Source organism: Platalea leucorodia, assembly GCF_965183815.1.
Source record: "Platalea leucorodia genome assembly, chromosome: 5".
Lineage (NCBI taxonomy): Eukaryota > Metazoa > Chordata > Aves > Pelecaniformes > Threskiornithidae > Platalea > Platalea leucorodia.
In genome coordinates this window covers 48,763,725-48,781,897 of record NC_138827.1, presented here as the reverse complement: position 1 = coordinate 48,781,897, position 18,173 = coordinate 48,763,725, and the positions used below count along the sequence as shown (strand labels likewise).

Here is an 18,173-nt window from a genome sequence, read left to right as displayed (position 1 = left end):
AGGCAGGGGTGCTGTCAGGAGGAGCCCCCTTCGTCTCCCCAGCTCTGGGCACGGCTCTGCACCCTCCACCAGCTCCGGGCACGGCTCTGCACCCTCCACCAGCTCCGCGCAGGCACTGCCATCTGCAGGCAGCGGCTCCGGGGCCAGCTCTGGGCCTCTGCCAGCACCAAGCACTCAGCACTGCGACTCCAGCCTCTCCCAGCGCCAAGTGCGCAGCACCGCGACCCGCAAGCGAACAGCACCCAACCACAACGGTCACCCGCACCCAGCGGGGCTGCACCCGCCGCTCGCTGCTGCGCGCCAGGGCAGGGAGCCACATCCCTGAGCCCACGGGCGCTCGCCCAGCCCAGCCTCAAGCCAGCTGCCGGCTAACACATGGAGAAACCAGCAATGGCTTCTCCTCCCCTCCGCCCCGAGCAGCCAGCAGCAGGATGGGAGCAACTAACCTCACGCCTGGCTGCTCAGGAGGTGCAGACGGCCCCCAGCCAAACCACCCCCAGCCTACCCCTCCCTCGCACAGAGCATCAGCGCTGCCTCTGCCCTGTGCGACGGAGGAAAAGGAGCTCCGTATTTTCAATGCAGCAATGGAGTTGCTTATAAAGTGCTCCCTGGAGCCCCACGCTGGCCTGCAGGAGAGCCATCTTCCTTGCCTTACTCTGTAGGCAAGCGGCCTTTGCAGCTCCATGCCTCATTGCTGCTAAGACGCACCCCGCTCCTAGCTTGCTGTGCTTCACTTGTGCCCCGCATGAACAGCCTTCCCCCAAAACCGTCCCCATAAAGTCTGCCCACACACCCACGAGGCTCTGCCCACACGGAGGGGCTGCCTGCCCACATCCAACAGGCAGGAGACAAACGCCAGTGGGGAAAGAGACCCCTGCTATAACCAAAGTATAGGCTCTCTGCCAGAAAATGGCAAAGATCATGTTTTTCAACCAGTTCTGCCTCCAAGAAGGAGCCCTTATCCCAGGTGGCTTCAGCTACGGGGCCTTTACCCTCTTGTGTCCCTGGGAGGAAAGAAAGCATCCTCCGAGATCACAGAAACAAGACACAGGAAACTCCACGCTGCAGAGGGGACTTTTCAGAAGCGTTTATTTCACTGCTGACACTGGGGCTGCAGGAGGCAACTGCTCACCGAGCTGCCCTTCGCTGCAGAAACGTCACTCCCCTCAACCACGACAATCCACGCTCGGTCGGCGTCTGCTCACCTTTCGGCACCTACGCTACACAGACCTACATCACTGGGACATTCACCTGTTAGGGACAGCACTTAAAAAGGATTAAAAATAATGATAATAACAACAAAGCAATCTACAAAGTAACACTTGGAGGCATCACGCAGCAACCAGATGATTTTTAGACTACATGGCAGATCAGATTTGCTAGGTTTACTGGTGGACGAGTGCTAACTGCTTCCCTGCCAGTCCCACACAGTGCCAAGCTGGGGAGCCTTCCCAGACAGGACAACAGCTCCCTGTTTTCTACCCAGCGGCAGGAAACACTTCCAGGTCACAGTTTATACTTCCAGAACTACACAAGGTTATGTGCTTGTAAAAGGTGCTGGGGAGTCCTGAAACTTCCTTCTGTGACACTGCCTGCTTCCTACCAAGTGGCAGATACTTGAGTGCAGAAGAGTGCCTGAGCTGTGGGGTTTCTTTTTTCTCTCTTTTTTTTTTTTTTAAATAAAAACAAAAGCTGACTGGTAAAATGTTATTCTTAGCACAGGTGGATCAAAAAAATTAAAAAAAAAAAAAAATATCACATTACACTGGAAATATATAGATTGGCCCATGAGAAAGAAGCTCTATACTATTGCCCCATAATGAGGTTTTTTTTACCTACAGTTTCAACTTCCCAAGTGAGGTAGGGAGAGGGTGACCACAGGAAAAAAAGATGGTGTTTCCAAAGGATTCCACTGTTTTAAAGTTATCCTATTGAATCCTTCATGTAAAGTTAAAGTGTTCTTTAAGGAAACACTGCCTTTTCTTCATGACAACATTCAGAGTTTTGGTTTTTTGGTTGTTTTGGGTGAGGGAAAGAGGGAGAAAGAAGACAAGCATCCCAGAGATGAAATGCTGGCAGTTTTGACACATTTTGGAAGGAAAGCACAATTATAAAAAGGAAGAAAATAATGTAGTGAATCTGCAGATAGAAGGGAAAAATACAGAGTGCTGACATAGTTTGCACTGTGCCCGATCCAACAGCACTTGAATTACACACCCTGTTCACATGGAAATATACTGTCTTACACAGCCATCAGGAGACAGAAAGTGGACACTTACAAACCTGTAGTTTAATTTTGTAGGAATCAGTAATATAGAAGCCTTTCGTTGCCCCTCCTAGTACTAGACAGAATGTATTTTAAGGCATAATTTAACATCCATTTCTTCCTAAAGCAATTTAAAGTGTAACAAGCCAGGATGTCAGACACAGAAAACTTGACAATAGCTATTCTGACAGAGGTGAAAGCTATTATATGTACAGTGCAGTATTTGCCTTCAAACAGGGGAGTCTTGTCTTTAAAAAAAAAAAAGAAAAATAACTGCAGACCCAGATTCTAAAAAAGCAAACATTGCCAACACAAGGAATGTTCATTAGAGTCCAGTTCCCACTAGAGCTACTCAACAGGAGGACGTACAACGTGATTATGCTAAACCACACTGATTGACTGTTCCCAGAGCGTGCCCCGAGAGGAGGGGCAGAACCGTGGGAGGCCAAACTCTGCACTGCCCTAGTGCAAACTGCCTCAGAGGAAAAGCCTGTAGTCAACAAGCCTTTACACCTATTGTTAGGCTTCACTAAGAGATGTAATAGTCAGGTGTCGCCTAACAATTTCAGGACGCTCCCATAAAGGTGATGGTCCTGTGTGGATTCTAATGCACATCCCCCGTGAACAGCGTCCTGCACATATACACCTGCCAGGCTACCGGCTTTCCCTCTTCCGTGACTGCAACAGCTCACAGCCACCAGAATCTCACATAGACGATCAACATGATAAAAAACACAGCTACCGCCGCAAGTTTGGCGTAAGTGGAACGCATGTTCAGATACTTCGCGTCCTGACGGTACTTCTTGGACAAACTGGACAAGTTGTTGGCCTTGGAATCGAGAGCTGTTAAAGGGAAAGGGGAGAATTTAATCAAGATTAACCCAACCAGATGTTCCCCAAATGTTACATTAACAGTACAAGTTTCTCTGGAACAGCTGGAAGAGCAGCAGTTTCACATGGCAGCATGCCCTGTGCCTATCTGCGGGGATCTGGTGCTTGTCCTGCTGGGATGAGAGCCACCCAACCTGGTGAGACACTGGTCTCACCCAAAAGAAGTACCAGTACCTGCCAGGTGCTTCAGGATGCAACCAAGCCAACTGAAACACCCACTGAGTCCATTGCTTTTCTCAGGAGGCTCAGGAATTAGTGAGCTTTTCCCTCCCGTATGCTCTACCCACCCAGCTGACCGAGGGGACAAGGAAGCATATGCCAAATATCGGCCATTCCCTGTACCTGAAAGTGCCTCTCCTCGCTGTAAGACTTCCTCAATGTTGGCCACCATAATCCTCTGCACATCTTGCAGCTCTGTGTTGATGGAGCCCAGGTTCCTCCTCGCCCGGCTATCAATGTAGAGCTTCTTGGTTTTCTGGATGTAAGTATCTGGAACAAGATGGGGCTATCAGAGGGAATCTCACCTAACACAGAGCAGCCCGGCTACTGAAGGAGTGGGAACATTGCTGAGACAGCCAGCAGGCTGCATGCAAATATTCACTGGAGTGAGGGCAAGAGACTTAAAGCAGGAAATCTGAATCAAAGGACATTTACCATTTCCCTACCACTTCTCTATTCTCTTTCTCAAAACACCCATTTCTCTCATGCCAAGACGAGGCTGAACTGTCAATTCCATAGGCCAAGCTGGAGAGAATCCTGTGGCTGCTGCCCTGCCCCCAGCAAGAAGTTTCCCGACTAGCCATAGGGAGAGGGACCTCACCAAATTCAATGAAGGAATAGGGCCTGGAGACCGTCGGCACCTTCTTGCCATGCTGCTCATCAAACTCTGAATGCAAGTCTTCCAGATATGCAAAGGCCAGTTTCTTGGGGAATGCAGCTTCACACAGGACCAGGTAACACACTCCTTTCTCAATGATGTAGCTAGAAGAACAGCAGACAGAGCGTTAATCAATCAATTTTGAACCTATCCTATCAAACACCACCCTGCATACCTTTATTCCTATGAGGCAATGAGGACTGGGTACAGGGACTTCCAGTTTGCCATGTCTGGATTAGGTGTAAACCCTTCTACAAAGTAATGGCTTATTTTTTCTTTACCTAAAATAAATTTTCTCGTAGCCTCAGACCCTATACCTGTGCCAACGGCACTGAACTTTGACTTCGCTGGAACAAACGTTGGCCTGTGAGTGTCATTAGCTTAACAAAATACCAGCAACAAGAGAGTTATAATTTTGGAGTAAAAAAAGGGAGGACTCCCTCCCTCCTGTAGTCAGAGGAGGGGAGCACAAGAAAGTTTGCCAGCAGAGTAGAGGGGAAGGTGGCCAACACAGCTCTAAGACAACGCAGCACAGCCAAGCACCCGAGGCCCACAAACAGGAAGCTCTGCCCCGAGATTAGGACACGCACAAGAATTCGATCTCAGCATGCTAAAAAGCCACCCAGTGACCGTGAGCTCCCGCTTTCTGTTTTGGAGGGCTGGGTATCCCCTCCCACCCCTCAACAACAGCCTGTTGGTGGGGTGCTGCCATCCACATGCATGACCTCAAAGGCAGCCGGGGAAAAATATTGGTGCTAGATGGGTTCTGGTGACTTCCCCTACAGGTTTGCCATGGGCAAGTATGACTGCGCTACCAGCTCTTCGGCTGCAATGTTAGGAGCTCCAAAACATACGTTGGAACAGGAGCTGCTCTTGCTGCACAGTGCTGTTTGGTTTGTTCCGCAGCTGAATGCGCAGAGAGGTCCTCTTCTCCTCCACCCACCACCCCGTCCCCATTGCATCTCATTTGTATTTGTTTGCAGCGGTTTAGTGCTGACCCTGTTTCAGCATGAGCTCCAGTGCCTCTGTCAGCACTGAGAACAGGGGCCTTTCATTATAATTCAGCTAAAAAACCTAGTGAAATAAGGGATAAGATAGAACCAATCTTGAGATTATTTAGGTTATTCAGGCTTCGCTGCAACCGTCTGCCACTGCACATTCCCAGCTATATTTTCCTCTTCATTTAGCCAACAGAAAAATAAAGGCAACAGTATTTCCACCAAAATCAAGGGAGTAGAGACTGTACACAGCCCTGCGCACACTTTTGAATGTTTATCCATATTATTCAGGGTGGAATTTAAATGCTACTTTTATGTTACCTTCCTTTGACTTTCTGCATAATGCCATTATGTAGCAGTCTAGTTAGCATAAAGATTAACAGTGTATTAAAGAATTGACCCAGTCACAAGGGCACTGTAGTTAAATAAGTAGCTTAAAATTTTGTTAATAACTGCATCAGGCTTACAAAACAACTTCCCCTTCACACCGTTTTTCCAGATACCCCAACAGGTCCAAGTCCTTTGAATTAACCATGCTTAACTTGTTTCTGGGCTCAGGAGTATCCCTTTCTCCTGCCTCTATATGGCCTGTGTGCAAATCCCACCAGCCTTCAAATAACAACCGATCCACCCCAACCAGAAGCAAGAAACTCCAGTTACTATGATCCATTCCACAAGCGTGTCCCCATGAGCCCATGCATTTATTCCTTCTTATGTCCCCCAGCTTGGACTGCATCAGTGCATAAGACTAATCCTACAGTACATCATGCCTCTGTTCTTCCCTTACCCTTGGAGACCTGTTTGACAGCTTAGAGTTCCTGGAGCTTGATTTAGCCACTGTAATGAACAGCAATATTTGAAAAAGTCTTTTGAAATAAGCAAAACTGATGTCAGGTAGGAATTCTGACAGTATTACTTGAGAGCCAGAGCAGCAGGCTCAAGATGAGAGCAGTCTGAGGAACATTCCCCACTGGTACATCTCTGTTCTCTCTGCTCGGGCCAGCTGGTCCTGCCTGGAGCTCTTCAGCTGCACTTCCCACTTGCTTTTCCCCTGGTATTAGATGTGTTGGATTTAAAGTTGATCTGTCAGCACCACAGAGACCAAGCACACCTCATTCTGTCCCGGATTCAGACTATTTTGTCAACCTCAGTTCAACATCAGAGCAGAGTTCCTGCACGGCTGGGCTTCTCATTTTTACATTTTGTCCGTGCCTCTGAGCTTTAGCACAGCATCCGATCATGCCGACTGCTCGGCAGCGTATGCACACAAGGGGCAGACGTTGTGGTTTGCCATTGCTAACTTCTGTACTCTGGATTTCTGCACACCAAGTATAGCCAGTAGGTTTCTTATCATTATCTTGGATCATTTTGAGAGAGAAAAGCTTTATCCTGGTAACAGTGGCAAAGGCCAAGGGTTGTTTTCAACAAGACAAGTTAAGAGCCATGGCTGAACGCCATGTTAAAAGCAATGGCTGAACGCCATTCATCAGCCAAAGGTCAACTACTCACTGACAGCACAGCAGGCTCCATCCGTGCTTCTGTACCTGTACAGCTGTGTACACCGAGTGCTGTAGCTGAAAGGGTGATACAGCTTTTGGAGCCGATGTCTAAACATTATATTTGACAGAAATCACTTCAGCAGTTGTAGTTTAAGCTTCACTTTTCAGCAAGACTAGACTCTTCTCTGAACTGATCAACCTAAAAAACGCTCAACGCCACCTCAACAAGTTCGGCAATATCCTTAGCCACACTTCTAACTCTCGCACCACAAAACGCTCTGCCCTGGTTTGTGCTGCCCTCAGCAGTCAGAGCTCTGATTTGGCAGAAAAATTGGCGTGCTGCGTTAACGAACAGCACAGTCAGCTGTCAGCATTATTTTAGACTAAATCTCGAACTCCTCTGTTTCCCCTCCTTCCTGTACTGTTACCACAGGAAGCTTTCTGATCTGCAAGTATTCTTTTCATACGGGTCCTGCCTTAATGTCCCACCTTAAAGCGGGCAGCAGCGGAGTGCTTTGCAGCAGCAGCTGTCAATTGCCTCTGGAACCTCTCTAGGGTCTCACTCGATACAGGAGGAGAAACGCTCCTTTCCCCGCCTGCCTGCCAGCCAGGTCACCTGGCCATTTCTTTGAGACAGTTGTCAAAACATGAGCTTGCGCGTGTCCTCCCGCCTTGTCAGAACTAGTGACATTACAGCCACTGTTAAGAGGCTTCGATTTCCCGGGCACCGCAAGTGGTGCAGCCTTCCCAGACATTGCTCTGCTTGCATCATGGAACCAACACAAGAAGGGATTTACTAGGATTTACACAGACTCTTTCCCAAGGCTTCACTGCCAGTCAGAGCTACACCCACACAGTGCCATGGAAACATGTAAAATGAGACAGCTTTTAAATTCTAGAAAGTTTTAACTCCTAGCAAGAAGACTACGCAGAGCAGCACTTTGCAGTTAACTCTGGCAACAACACCCAAACCTGACAGGAGACAGGGATGGGCAGACTGTTTTAATCAGGGCCATCCTCAGGCCACTATAACTCCCTATCAAAGGCAACCAGAAGCCAAGAGAAAAAAAATCTTGTCGCAGTTATCGTATGTAAGCCAACCACAAGAAAAGTTACCCTCAAAACATCATGGCTTTTGCCAAAGATTGTCCTTCCAAAAGACTCCTGTTCCTGTCTTTTCATGTCGCTGAATCGCTGAATAAAGGCACAGGGCAAGAGATTTGCTAAAGGACCTTTGTTATAGAAGCAGAGCCCTAAAGCCAACTTTGCCCTGCATTCAGAGACCATCCTCCCACCCACCCAGCTGTAAACACGCACCCGGTCACCGGGGCTTGGGAATCGAGAGGGATCCCACTGCCGAAGCACGGGAAATCTTGGTGCATCCCTGGCAAAACTGCAGAACTCTGCCTCGGTGACTTCACGTGGCACCTGATCTCAGGGACTTCTAACATAATTATTTCTGCTAATAGCAGAATTCTGATTCTTGACAAGATCTTGGGCTTTATTAAGTTCTCAAGCATTATTCCGCTAGGTAATTACACGCCATGTAAAGAAGCATTTCTTTTCTCAAACATAAGCTTGCTCTCCTGCATTTCACTGACAATTCTTCCTCTGTTTACTTGTCTTTCCAGTTCCCTTGCTACTGATTAGGGAGTAAGAGTGTCTGGCCTGCACTCTCTGTAAGTTTTCATTATTTTATATTCAACTTCCCTTGTTAGCATGCTACTGGAGATAGCTAAAAGCACTTTGAAGTTGAGAGTTTCCAAACTGTTTAGGAAATGAATTAAACACACCCAACACATTCGGCAACAATAAGAGTGAATCTACATGATGATAGAAAAAAAGCTTGTTAGATGTTAAAGAAATAATAATAATAAAAAAAAATCAGAGGTGCTCCATGTGCTTCTACACATGAAGCTAATACATGAAAAGGTACACTCTCACGGGATACGCAGAGAAGAAAATCTTGTGCAAGAGGAGCTCACGGTGGTACTGCCAGCCTGTTTTTACCAAGGACATCTCTTTGTAAAACCGACAAGACACAGGAGATACAGAAGATGCACTGAAGGTACCTTAGAGGGTGCAAACAAACAGAAAAAGCTTAAAGGGAACAGAACCTACATTGTCTTCAGCAAAGGCAGAACTACGAACCTGGCTGAAAAACAAGTGCCAGCCAGCAGTGCCAAGAAGTAACAACTCTCACACTCTCCCCTTAGGGCAGTTATTGCACTTCAGCTAGCAAGGCAGATAGTTGAATAACTGGCCCTCTCTCAGGCAGCCCAATTTCTAACACATCCTCACCCTGACCCCGAAGTGCCTTCAATTATTCCCACGGAGGCAGAAGCCTCTTCCCCTCTCACACCTACAGATACTTACTGGAAAGCCATGGCTCCTGCTTCGAGAGTACATCTCGTGGGGGACTGCTCGTTCAGCTTGCGGAAGAGCTGCTTCGCTTGACTCTGGTACTGCTGAAGATCGCGGCCCGACTGGGAAGGGAGGACAGGCTGTTGGGGGCGGCTGCTACCGGAGAAACACCACCCGCCCGCAGGCAGGGGGACTCCGGAGGGGGCTCGGGCTCAGCCCGAGCAGGAGGAGCTGCCCCCAGCAGCACGAAGGCGGCTCTCCGCCTCCCACCCGCGACCACCGGGCGGGAAAGGCTTGTGCAAGAGCCTCCCGGCTTGTGCGAAGGGGCTGCGAGGGTCCAGCCGGGCCGCCGCCGCCCCCCGCCCGCGCCTGACCGACACACCGGGCCGGGCCCCCCGCCCGCGCCCCCCGCCCATGCGCGGCCCCACCTGCTCGTCCTCCTGCATGGAGGCGGCCAGCGGCAGCCCGTCCGCCACGCGGGCGATCATCGTGAGCAGCACCATCTCCGCGCCCCGCTGCGGCCCGCCCGCCGCCGCCCGGCCCCACACCCGCCGCCTGCCCCTGCCACGGAGCTGGCCGGAAACTGCCGCGCCAACATCCGGTTCCACCGCCGCCAGCAGCACGGGCACTTCCGGCTAGCGCGCCGGCGAAACCACCCGGGCGGCAACACGACCCCGCCGGTAAGGCGCCGACGCGGGGGCGGGGGAAAGCGCGGCACAACCGGGCGCAGCCACACCCCCTTCCTGGCCACGCCCCCTCAGCAACGACACGCCCCCTGCGTTGGAGCACCGCCCACACGCAAAGCCACGCCCATGGGCTTTAGCCACGCCCCGACACCCTCCCTATCCCGCGGCCCCGCCCCCTCTAGCCCCGCCCCCTCACACGTGACGCCCCCCCCGCCGGGGCGGGGCGGCGGCGCAGGCGGCGGCGGCGGCGGCCCGGTGGGCGCGCGCCAGGCCGGCAGCCATGGCGGCGGCGGCGGAACGGAGCCGCCTCAGCTTCCCGGGCGGTACCGGTGCCCTGGGGCGGCCCGTGCCTATGAACCTCTTCGCTACCTGGGAGATCGACGGTTCCAGCCCTAGCTGCGTCCCCAGGTAACGGTGGGCGGTGGCTCCTTCTCCTCAAGCGGGCAGCCCGCGGGGCTTCGCGGCTGGGCGCGGGTCGGAGGCCCGCGCCCAGCCGCGAAGCCCCGGGGGCTGCTTCCTCAACCCCCCTTTCCCCTCAGCTTTGCGAGCCTTCCCTCATTTTTAGGGTCCCTTTCCTCCATTTTGGGGTGTTCCCGCCCTCACCGTTACCACAGCGATGGGCAGGGTTCCCCTGACCCCTTCAGTGCCTTTTGGGCTGGGTTGGGGGGGTGAAAGTACCCTAAAAGAGAAGGGGTGCTGCCCTCTGCGCCAGGCCTGTGAGGGGTCACCTTATGGCCCCCCCATGCATTTGAGTGCCCCTCCCCCCCCCCTCCAAATCCTGGCTTGTGGTGTGTGTTGGTGGCAGATTTTGGGGTGTCCAGCTCTTTCTCATACCGGGCTGTGCTCCCCGTCCCCCGTGGGGTGTCCTCTTAACAGGGCCTTTGCCTGGTAAATGCCCCCCGTCCATTGCCTCGGGGTGGGCATCGGCTTCTCTTCTGCTGGTTTTTCACCCGCTCCCAGTCCCGAATCTTTCCCCGCCTCTGGTCTGTGTGTATAAACACGCGGATGCATCCCTACTTGCACCTTTTTTTAGCCCGCATGGGAGGGATCCCTTTTAGTTTTTATAAAACTTGTGCTTTTCAAGTCTGGCTTTAACAGAACGCCTTTGAGGATTGAAACGTGCCAAAGATGAATCTTTGAAGTGCTCCTCTTTCTCTTTTTGTTTTTTTAATGGGGACGCAGCAAGTGAGCAAAAAGGGAACAGAGTCATCGGGCTGACCTCGCAGGAATGTAAAGCTTTGCAAGCTTTACAAACCCCCCAAATCCCTCTGTCTTCTGCACTATCCAGATAGCAGGTTGGGCTTGATGGCAGTGCCCCTGTCTTGCAGGGCTAGCAGCTTGCTCGTGGGACTAGTAGCTATCTTAGCTTAAACATTACCCGCAGTTGTACTGCTTTGACATCGTGGGCAGGAAGATAGCACCGGGTAGATGAAAACCCGAGCCCTGCAATTGCAGATGATCTTGGTTTATAACAGCTTATCTGCACTAACAGCGCCTTGGAGTATCTGTTGGGCAGCAAGTTTCTCCACTTGTGTCTTGTTTAGCCTTTCTTCTCTGCAGCGAGAGGTCTTGGAAAGGGAATAGCACCAAGGGGAACATGGCCCTCTTCAGTGAGGCCCTCTGCTGTGGAAGGAGTTGCCTGTATGGGAGGAGCTGGAGGAGCAGTTGGTGCAATTTTGATTTTTGCACTGGGTTCCAGTGCGGTTTGCATCGACCCCGATGGCGTACAGAGGACACGGAGGCCCTCGTATAACACTGTTTTGAAAACTGTTCTCTCGATTGCATCCTCGACTGCAGGAAGGCAGTTGGGTTTCCATCTCATCCAACCTCGTAACAGTGCCTGTTAAACTGAAATAAAAAAACAAATGTCTGTCGCTGTCAAGGACTTTTAGTTCTGCATTATCATTTATGCTGATACTTGCAGATCTGAAAACGAGCTCACAACATAGCTTGCTTCTTTGCAAATCTGTAGATGACCAGAAAATGCAGTGTAAGGACACTGGCCCTGCCTCGATGTGGTGGGGCGTGGGGGTGCATCTGCACAGGACTTGGCATTTGGGGTGGGTCCAGGGTGCTTGAATTGCATTGGGCAGGTGGGCAGCAGATTGCAGGCAGCGGGTTGAGATGCCTGGAAGAATCTGGGCGATGGAAAGGACATGTGTGTGTCTGGGCAGGTGGGGCAGAACCGGGGCTTGAGGGAGAAATTTTGGAGTCACTGAAGCAAGCTGTGAAGCAGGGGCTGGTGGAAGTGCTCAGATTGCATGCCCTGGGGCCTGAGGCAATGATAGCAGGGCTGGGGCAATTGGGACCTTCTAGGAACATAGCTTTTGTATGAGGGAGTTTGTGTGTAGTGGTGGGTCCCTTTGGTTTCAGCCCTGTTGTTGCCATCACCTTTGCTTGCCGTTCCTGGGTGCCCTTTTGTCCTAGAGCCCGGGGGGTTAAGCGGACATCCAGCTGCCGCATCCGTCGCTGCTGACCGAATGAGCAGGTCTTTCCACAGCCCCGCTGGACGTGGGCTGCCCCACATGGGCTGGGCAAGGATGCGAGGGCTGCGTACGGGGTGCAACATATGGCAGGTCTGCAGTTGTAGCTGTGGGTGCCAAGTGTTTTTTGTTAATCTGAAATGAAGTCAGGAGCAGCCAAGGTTGCAGCTCCTGCAGCAATGTTAGGCTGATTGCACGGCAAGGTGTGTGCTATGCTGCTTGTGCTGGGCAAACAGTGAATTCTGTAGCAGCAGCGGGGCTGCAGAGCCTGGACCCTCAACTCTGCTGTTTCTAATCATTTAACATCGTGTCTTGTGGTGCTACATCGGATCCATGCTTTGCATTTCGTTACAGGCTTTGCAGCAAACCTCTCTTGTCAGAGAAGGCAGGAATTTGAAAACCATTAAGTTGTACTATTGCCTCTGTATTTTAACTTCATATTGTAATGATTTTTCCTGTGGCACAACGGCATTTAAGATTCTTTGTGTTAAAGCGAGAGAGACGGGGATGAAAACTGTTGTGCAGGGGAAACAATATTCAAAATAAGCTGCTTGTTCAAGCAGACATTTGTGGGGACATGAAAGGAGGATATGGAGGAGAGTGGACCTTGGTGCGTGGTCAAGTACTGTGGAACTGCCTTGGTCTTTTCTGAGATTTCCACCAGTTACAAGTTCCCCTCCGGGTTTCTGTTGATAGGACAGGCCTTCCTAGTTGAGAAGAGGCTTGAACTTGGCAGAAAGTCAGAGGATTCATGGAAGAGGGGCATGTGTTTGGGGAGGGAGCGTTGCTTCCTTCCCTTTTCTTCTTGGTACAATAAATCTTACCCCATTTCTAAACTATTTCTCCTATAGGAAGCTGGAGCAGGAGGGGCTGGGTGGAAGCAGTGCCTGGAGCGGGCTGTGCCTGCATTGCCCTAAATTGTGCGGGCGGGCGTTGAGGTGGAGGGCCACATGCGGATGTCGTGTGTGCTTCCCAGATGATGGCTGAGAACTAGACTGTGGGAGGAAGATCTCTAAAGCGCTGCTCTTCAACGCACTCTTCTTTGGCGGGTGATTTACTGAACGTCCATGCAGCTTGCGCAGGGTGTCAGTAAAATCTGGAAGGCTGCCTCGGTGCCTCTGTAGAGTTTCCTTGTGTGAAAAGGCTGTGTCTAAACTTAAGGAAGAATAATAGTGAAGAACCATAGCGCTGTTCTGCAATTGTGTGTTTTGAGTGAAACACAAGGTTAGGTGGTGTTTTGCACTTGTGCTTGTCTCCCTTTCTTTTCTGCCATTTGCAGAAATGAATTTCTGACTTCTTTCTTCAGCATGTGTAGCTCCTGGGGGCTTTGACTGACCATAGTGCTTCTGAAATGCAAGTACATTCTTTTAGTCATCCCAGAACTGTGACTCAAACTGTCTCACTATCTGGGCGTAACTGCTACATACCAGAAGGGAGAGATGCCTACCTTTTTTTGTCGTTTCTTTCTTCTCTGTGTTGAAATATTTTCCTTTGCGGAAGGTTACATTATGTAAAGTTCTCCCTACCACCTGTAAAAACTGAGAGTGGTCGTCTTGCTGCATGACTGTGAGAGAATCAAAACTTTTCCCTCTGTTTCCTCACACTGAAAAGTAAGAATTATTGGAGGGGGATGTTGGGTTTTTTTCTCCTTTGTTTCCGATCTCTTGATGAAGCTGTGGGTGTGAATGGCAGGATGCAGTACCATCCTGTCTTGAAGGAGCCTCATGAGGAGACAGCAGCCTGGGGAGGCTGTCTAGAGGAAGAGTGGTCTTGGGGGGGAGGGCTTTGTTGGAAGGGGCTCTGCTGGAGCAAGAGAAGGTGAGGGTCGGTGCTCCCATTCAGAATGGGTTTTGTTTCAGGCTACTGCCTTAATTGTCACATACTTGAAAAAGTTCCTGCTAAGCTTTGAACTGTGGAGTGAATTGAGACCAAACTGCACACGGAGCAGATGTGACCTGGTGTCCCCTGGGGATACGAAGGAAGCTGTGGAGCAGACCTGGGAAAAGACGATGCTGGAGATCCGAGGCTGTTTACCGGGCACTGCCTGCTTGCCTCTGTAGCTTGCCTGCTGGGTGAGGAAACATGAAGGGAATCCACGCACATCCCCTGGACTTGAACAGGAGGTTGCTGGTGCAGGGGTGATACTGCTCAGTGTGCTGTGGGATGGCCTTGCAGCACGCGGACTTTCACACCAGCCCTGGTGTGGACATCCCCAGGGGCAATGGAAACTGATTGGGGTGAGGATGTGGATTCACAGCAGCTGAGTGGATCCTAACAATTTGTTCAAGCCCCAGGCTATGTGCTCCTCTCCCTGTGCCAGCTCCCATCTTCTGGTCTGTCCCTCTGTTGGTTTCCTGTAGGTTAATGAGTTGCAGTGGTTTGCAGAGGGGTTTGCAGGCACGTAAAGCTAACAGCATGGATGCGTGACCAGTAGGGACGCAGTGAGGGCTGCTGGGGCGCGGAGCCACTCCAGCAAGCTGCATGTTTGCACCCCTACATAGTGTTAATTCCCTCTCCCGGCCGAGTGCTGAAGGGGGTTGTGACCTGCATGAAGTCCACGGCTGGCTGTTCTCCGTGAGAGTTTGCTGCAAATGCGCTCAGAAGGGAGAGGCTTTGCCTCTTGGTATGAAGGATGCGTGCCTATGCTGGCAATGGGAACTTCGCTTGTCCAGTGAGAGCATGTTCTGGCCTGGCTCGAGCAATGGCGACCATGTGCCCTATTGGCAGAGAAAGGTGGACAACTTGCTAGAGTAATAATTATGACCAGTTGATGCTACATAGTTAAAAATGCTGATTAATTCAGGTAGGGAGAGACGTTATTTTAAATACATCTTAACCTCCTGATCTATTGGTATGCTAACATTTAGGAGAGAACGGTTGTTTGTTAGGATAACTGCTGGCACATTTGTTTGGAGCTGACTGTACGTTTTTGGTACATTTGGAACTAGGAAAATGTCTAATTACTCAGATGACTAGGTACGTTTCAGAAGTGCTTATTTGGAGGCTTTGTTTTGACTTTGTTTGAATAGCACTGAATGCCTAGCATTTTACACTGAAGGAAATTGAATACAAATGAGCGCACAGGATGGGCTATAAAAAAAAAAAATCGCTAGGGCAATGTTGAATGTTTGAGATGCATGAAGAAAAGCATCCACAGCTGAGCAATGGAGATGAAATGCTTGGGGTAAAGCGCAGAGGCCAAAACCAACCCCTTTATTCTTAGAGCCAGGAGATCCCATTTCTCCTAGTCTTCATGGGAGAGATCAAGACCAAAATAACATTAGTTTGGGCAAGATCAACTGATCCCTTAGCACTCCCCATGTAAATCCTATCACAGCAGTTACTAAGTTTGTCACTTTGTACGATACTACTGAATGTAATTCGGACTCTTGTATTCAGTGGAAAAAATTTTCTGTCTAGAGGCCGAGTGGTTTGCTGGAGTCAAGCTTCCAGTTAGACCTATTTCGAATTGTCTTTTAGCTGACGTAAGGTGAAGCTTGTGCATGTCAAGAACAGCTCTGGAAAAGTCTTAAAATCTCAAAGCTGCTAGGGAGAGGTCTCTGGATGGGGCTGTGCAGGGTTTTCATCTGGACGCTGTGCACATGCCCAGTGCAGAAGGGCGTTGGAAGTGGAAGGAAGGGGCTGCTCTTTCCAAGGGCCTCTTTCCCTGCCTCCCACCGAGTGAAGGTGCCCGAGGGACCTTCCCCTCACGTTCCCTGGACAGTCCGGCCCGTGCTCCTGCAGCCCGGCGTGGCAGGAGGCGACCCTGCAGCAGCTTTTCCGGGAAATAAAAGCCCTGTCGAACGGAGCCGTCGGTGCTCCGCCTTTCATCAGCTCTGAGCCTGCGGATGATTTCTGTGGCAAGCTTGTGGCTGTATCAAATTAGCTATGAAATGATTTGCATAATAGATTAATCAGCCAGCAATAAAACATCTCTCTTTTCTGCCAAGAAAAGAAAAGCAACAACTCAGCTGTTACAAGAGGCCATTATGTTCCTTGCAACCCTTAATCTTTCTTTTTCCAAGAGCGCTTCGTGTTTTGGCCTCGCGCAGGAAGCTGGCCTGCTCACTGGCTTTATTTGCGTCACATCTTGGCAGCTTTTTCTCATTCTTTTGGGCCAAATTTTGCCACCATCATGGTGACCTTCTAGGGAGGGTATTTCCTATGGAATTGGTGGCCGGCTGCCAAACGACTCTGTATTGCCAGGTCCTCCATTAGCCTTTGCCTTTCCATTGACTTACTAAAGAGAGTGAAATTCCTCTGGGCCCCTGGTGCTCCTTCAGAACTGCCCCATTTCCCCGGGAAGTCCGGGAGCAAGAGGACAAGGGGAGCGGGGAGCCTCAGAGGGTGTGTAACTGTGAGTGGGCAGGAACCGCTCACTATATTTTATTTTTCCTGTCTTTTTACCTCCCCGTAAGCCAGCTATATGAATTTCCTAACCTGTATGGGCCTCCCGTGGCTCCAGACATGACATCTGTGTGTCCTTGCTTGGTCGAAGAATGCCACCTCCTAAACAGTGCTGGGGGTGTTTTAGTCCGAATGGATCCTAATGTGCAGATAAGAGGCTTAACTGCCTAATTGAATGTGATAGCGTGAAGCTTCTCTCATGGTGAGGTTTAATTGGATTATAGTACTGTGCAGCAATGTGGAGGCTTGCAGGGCATGCAGCCAGCTTCACAAGGAGAGAGTGGATCCTTGCTAATCACTCATTTGTTTAAAACAACAAATTGCCTAGAGAGCTCTGATGGGCATGCCGCAGCCAGGAGGAGCGATTCCTCAAAAATGAGGGTGGTTGATGACTCCTGCACGTGCAGACCCTGTCCTTGGGTCAGTGCAACTGTAGTAGAGGGTCTGCAGATCTGCCTGGTGAGCCCGAGTCTGGGGAAGGGAGGAGGAGATGTGCTCCTTGGGTTTGGAAAAGTAGATGCGTGGGCTCCCTTGTTGCGTGCTGGAGTCCAGAACCTGTTTCCTCCTCTAGAACCGCTTCAGCCTTGCCTGCGGTGCTCTGCATGGCTGTGTCACTTGTCACGAGCTGTGCCTTACTTCTGAGGTGGCCTGCTTGTTCCTTCTCACCTAGCAGCTGCAAGTCTGAAGGCCGGTCTGGCTTCAAGTGCGGTTTCTTGCACGGCAGTAACTATTTTTGATCAGGAGCTCAAATACCAGTGTTGGATCTCCCGTGCCCCAGTGGGAAAGCAATCTAATTTTTAAAACGTGCAGCAAAACCAAAAATCAGAGTAGCTTGTAAGCTGTGAAGTTTGCTTGATGGAGGCTCTCATGCATATAAACTAGGGCTGGGGTCTGCAAGCCAGAAGGCGTGCTGTTGCTTGCCTGGCTCGGGGTGGTGCACGGTGGCTGCTGCACCTTTGCAGCACCTGTGTTTTGGGTACAGCTCCTGGAGGCTGTGTGCTTCGTGGAAGGCGCTGTCGGCCTGAACTGCAGAGTGGCTGTTCTTGGGACTTTTTGCACTGAAAGCAAGAGTGTTCAGTTTACTGATATTTCAAGAGAGCTTGAAATCTGCATGGTTGCTCAGATCTTATTTCAGAAGAGTTGTCAAGGAAAATAGCATTTGTTCTCCTGTAAGCAGGCAGATTAGCATAAAATATCAACTTTGATGTTGTGCGCAGTGTGCTCCTCATCCATAGACTCTGTGCTGGTTTGGAGAGTTAACTGTTTCTCTCTTAGACTTTTGTGCATGCTGGGAAATGCCCCCAAGGACGGCGTGTGCCAGGGTTTGGGCAGGGAACAGCACTGGGACACTGGGAGGTTTTGATCAATTCACCCTGTTTCCTGCAGCAGCTCATCTGAACCGTGTTAAAGTGAAATAGATTAATGTTACCGCTTTGCGGTTGCTGGAAGTGGTAGTGTAGCCACCTTCTCCCCTGTGCTCTAAGATGTGTAGGACACCCCTCAAGCTGTAGTTTGGTCTAAAGATAAACCAGCTCCCCTCTCCTGCTGGTTCACCTTTTTGGGCACTCAGGTGCTCTGGGGCTTGTAGGAGGTAAGTGGAAGAGAATAGGGAAGAGGGAACACTGGTGTTTCACCAAAAGCTGCAGAGCCTGCAGGTCCTCCTGGGCCTTGGGGAGGTAGTTTCTTCTGTTCTAAAAAGAAA

General features: G+C 50.6%; 2 protein-coding genes across 8 annotated transcripts in view; one reads left to right on the top strand and one right to left on the bottom strand.

Moving 5' to 3' along the window:
• Nucleotides 1-1,092: 1,092 nt before the first annotated feature.
• On the bottom strand, nt 1,093-9,494 carry SEC22B (SEC22 homolog B, vesicle trafficking protein). The gene is made up of 5 exons (XM_082312070.1): nt 9,324-9,494; nt 8,908-9,017; nt 3,978-4,138; nt 3,500-3,646; nt 1,093-3,109 (listed from the first exon to the last, which is right to left on the bottom strand). The coding sequence occupies exons 1-5, from the start codon at nt 9,396-9,398 to the stop codon at nt 2,955-2,957; spliced, it is 648 nt and encodes a 215-aa protein (XP_082168196.1). The 5' UTR covers nt 9,399-9,494; the 3' UTR covers nt 1,093-2,954.
• Nucleotides 9,495-9,837: 343 nt separating this feature from the next.
• Nucleotides 9,838-18,173, top strand: part of PACS2 (phosphofurin acidic cluster sorting protein 2) — an 83,548-nt gene continuing 75,212 nt past the window's right edge. For 6 of the 7 annotated variants that reach the window (XM_082313461.1, XM_082313458.1, XM_082313457.1 and 3 more), the window contains exon 1: nt 9,838-9,989. In XM_082313461.1, the coding sequence (XP_082169587.1) occupies nt 9,862-9,989 (128 nt within the window). In that variant the 5' untranslated portion in view covers nt 9,838-9,861. The remainder of the gene's footprint in view (nt 9,990-18,173) is intronic. The other variant, XM_082313462.1, reaches the window with a different exon arrangement.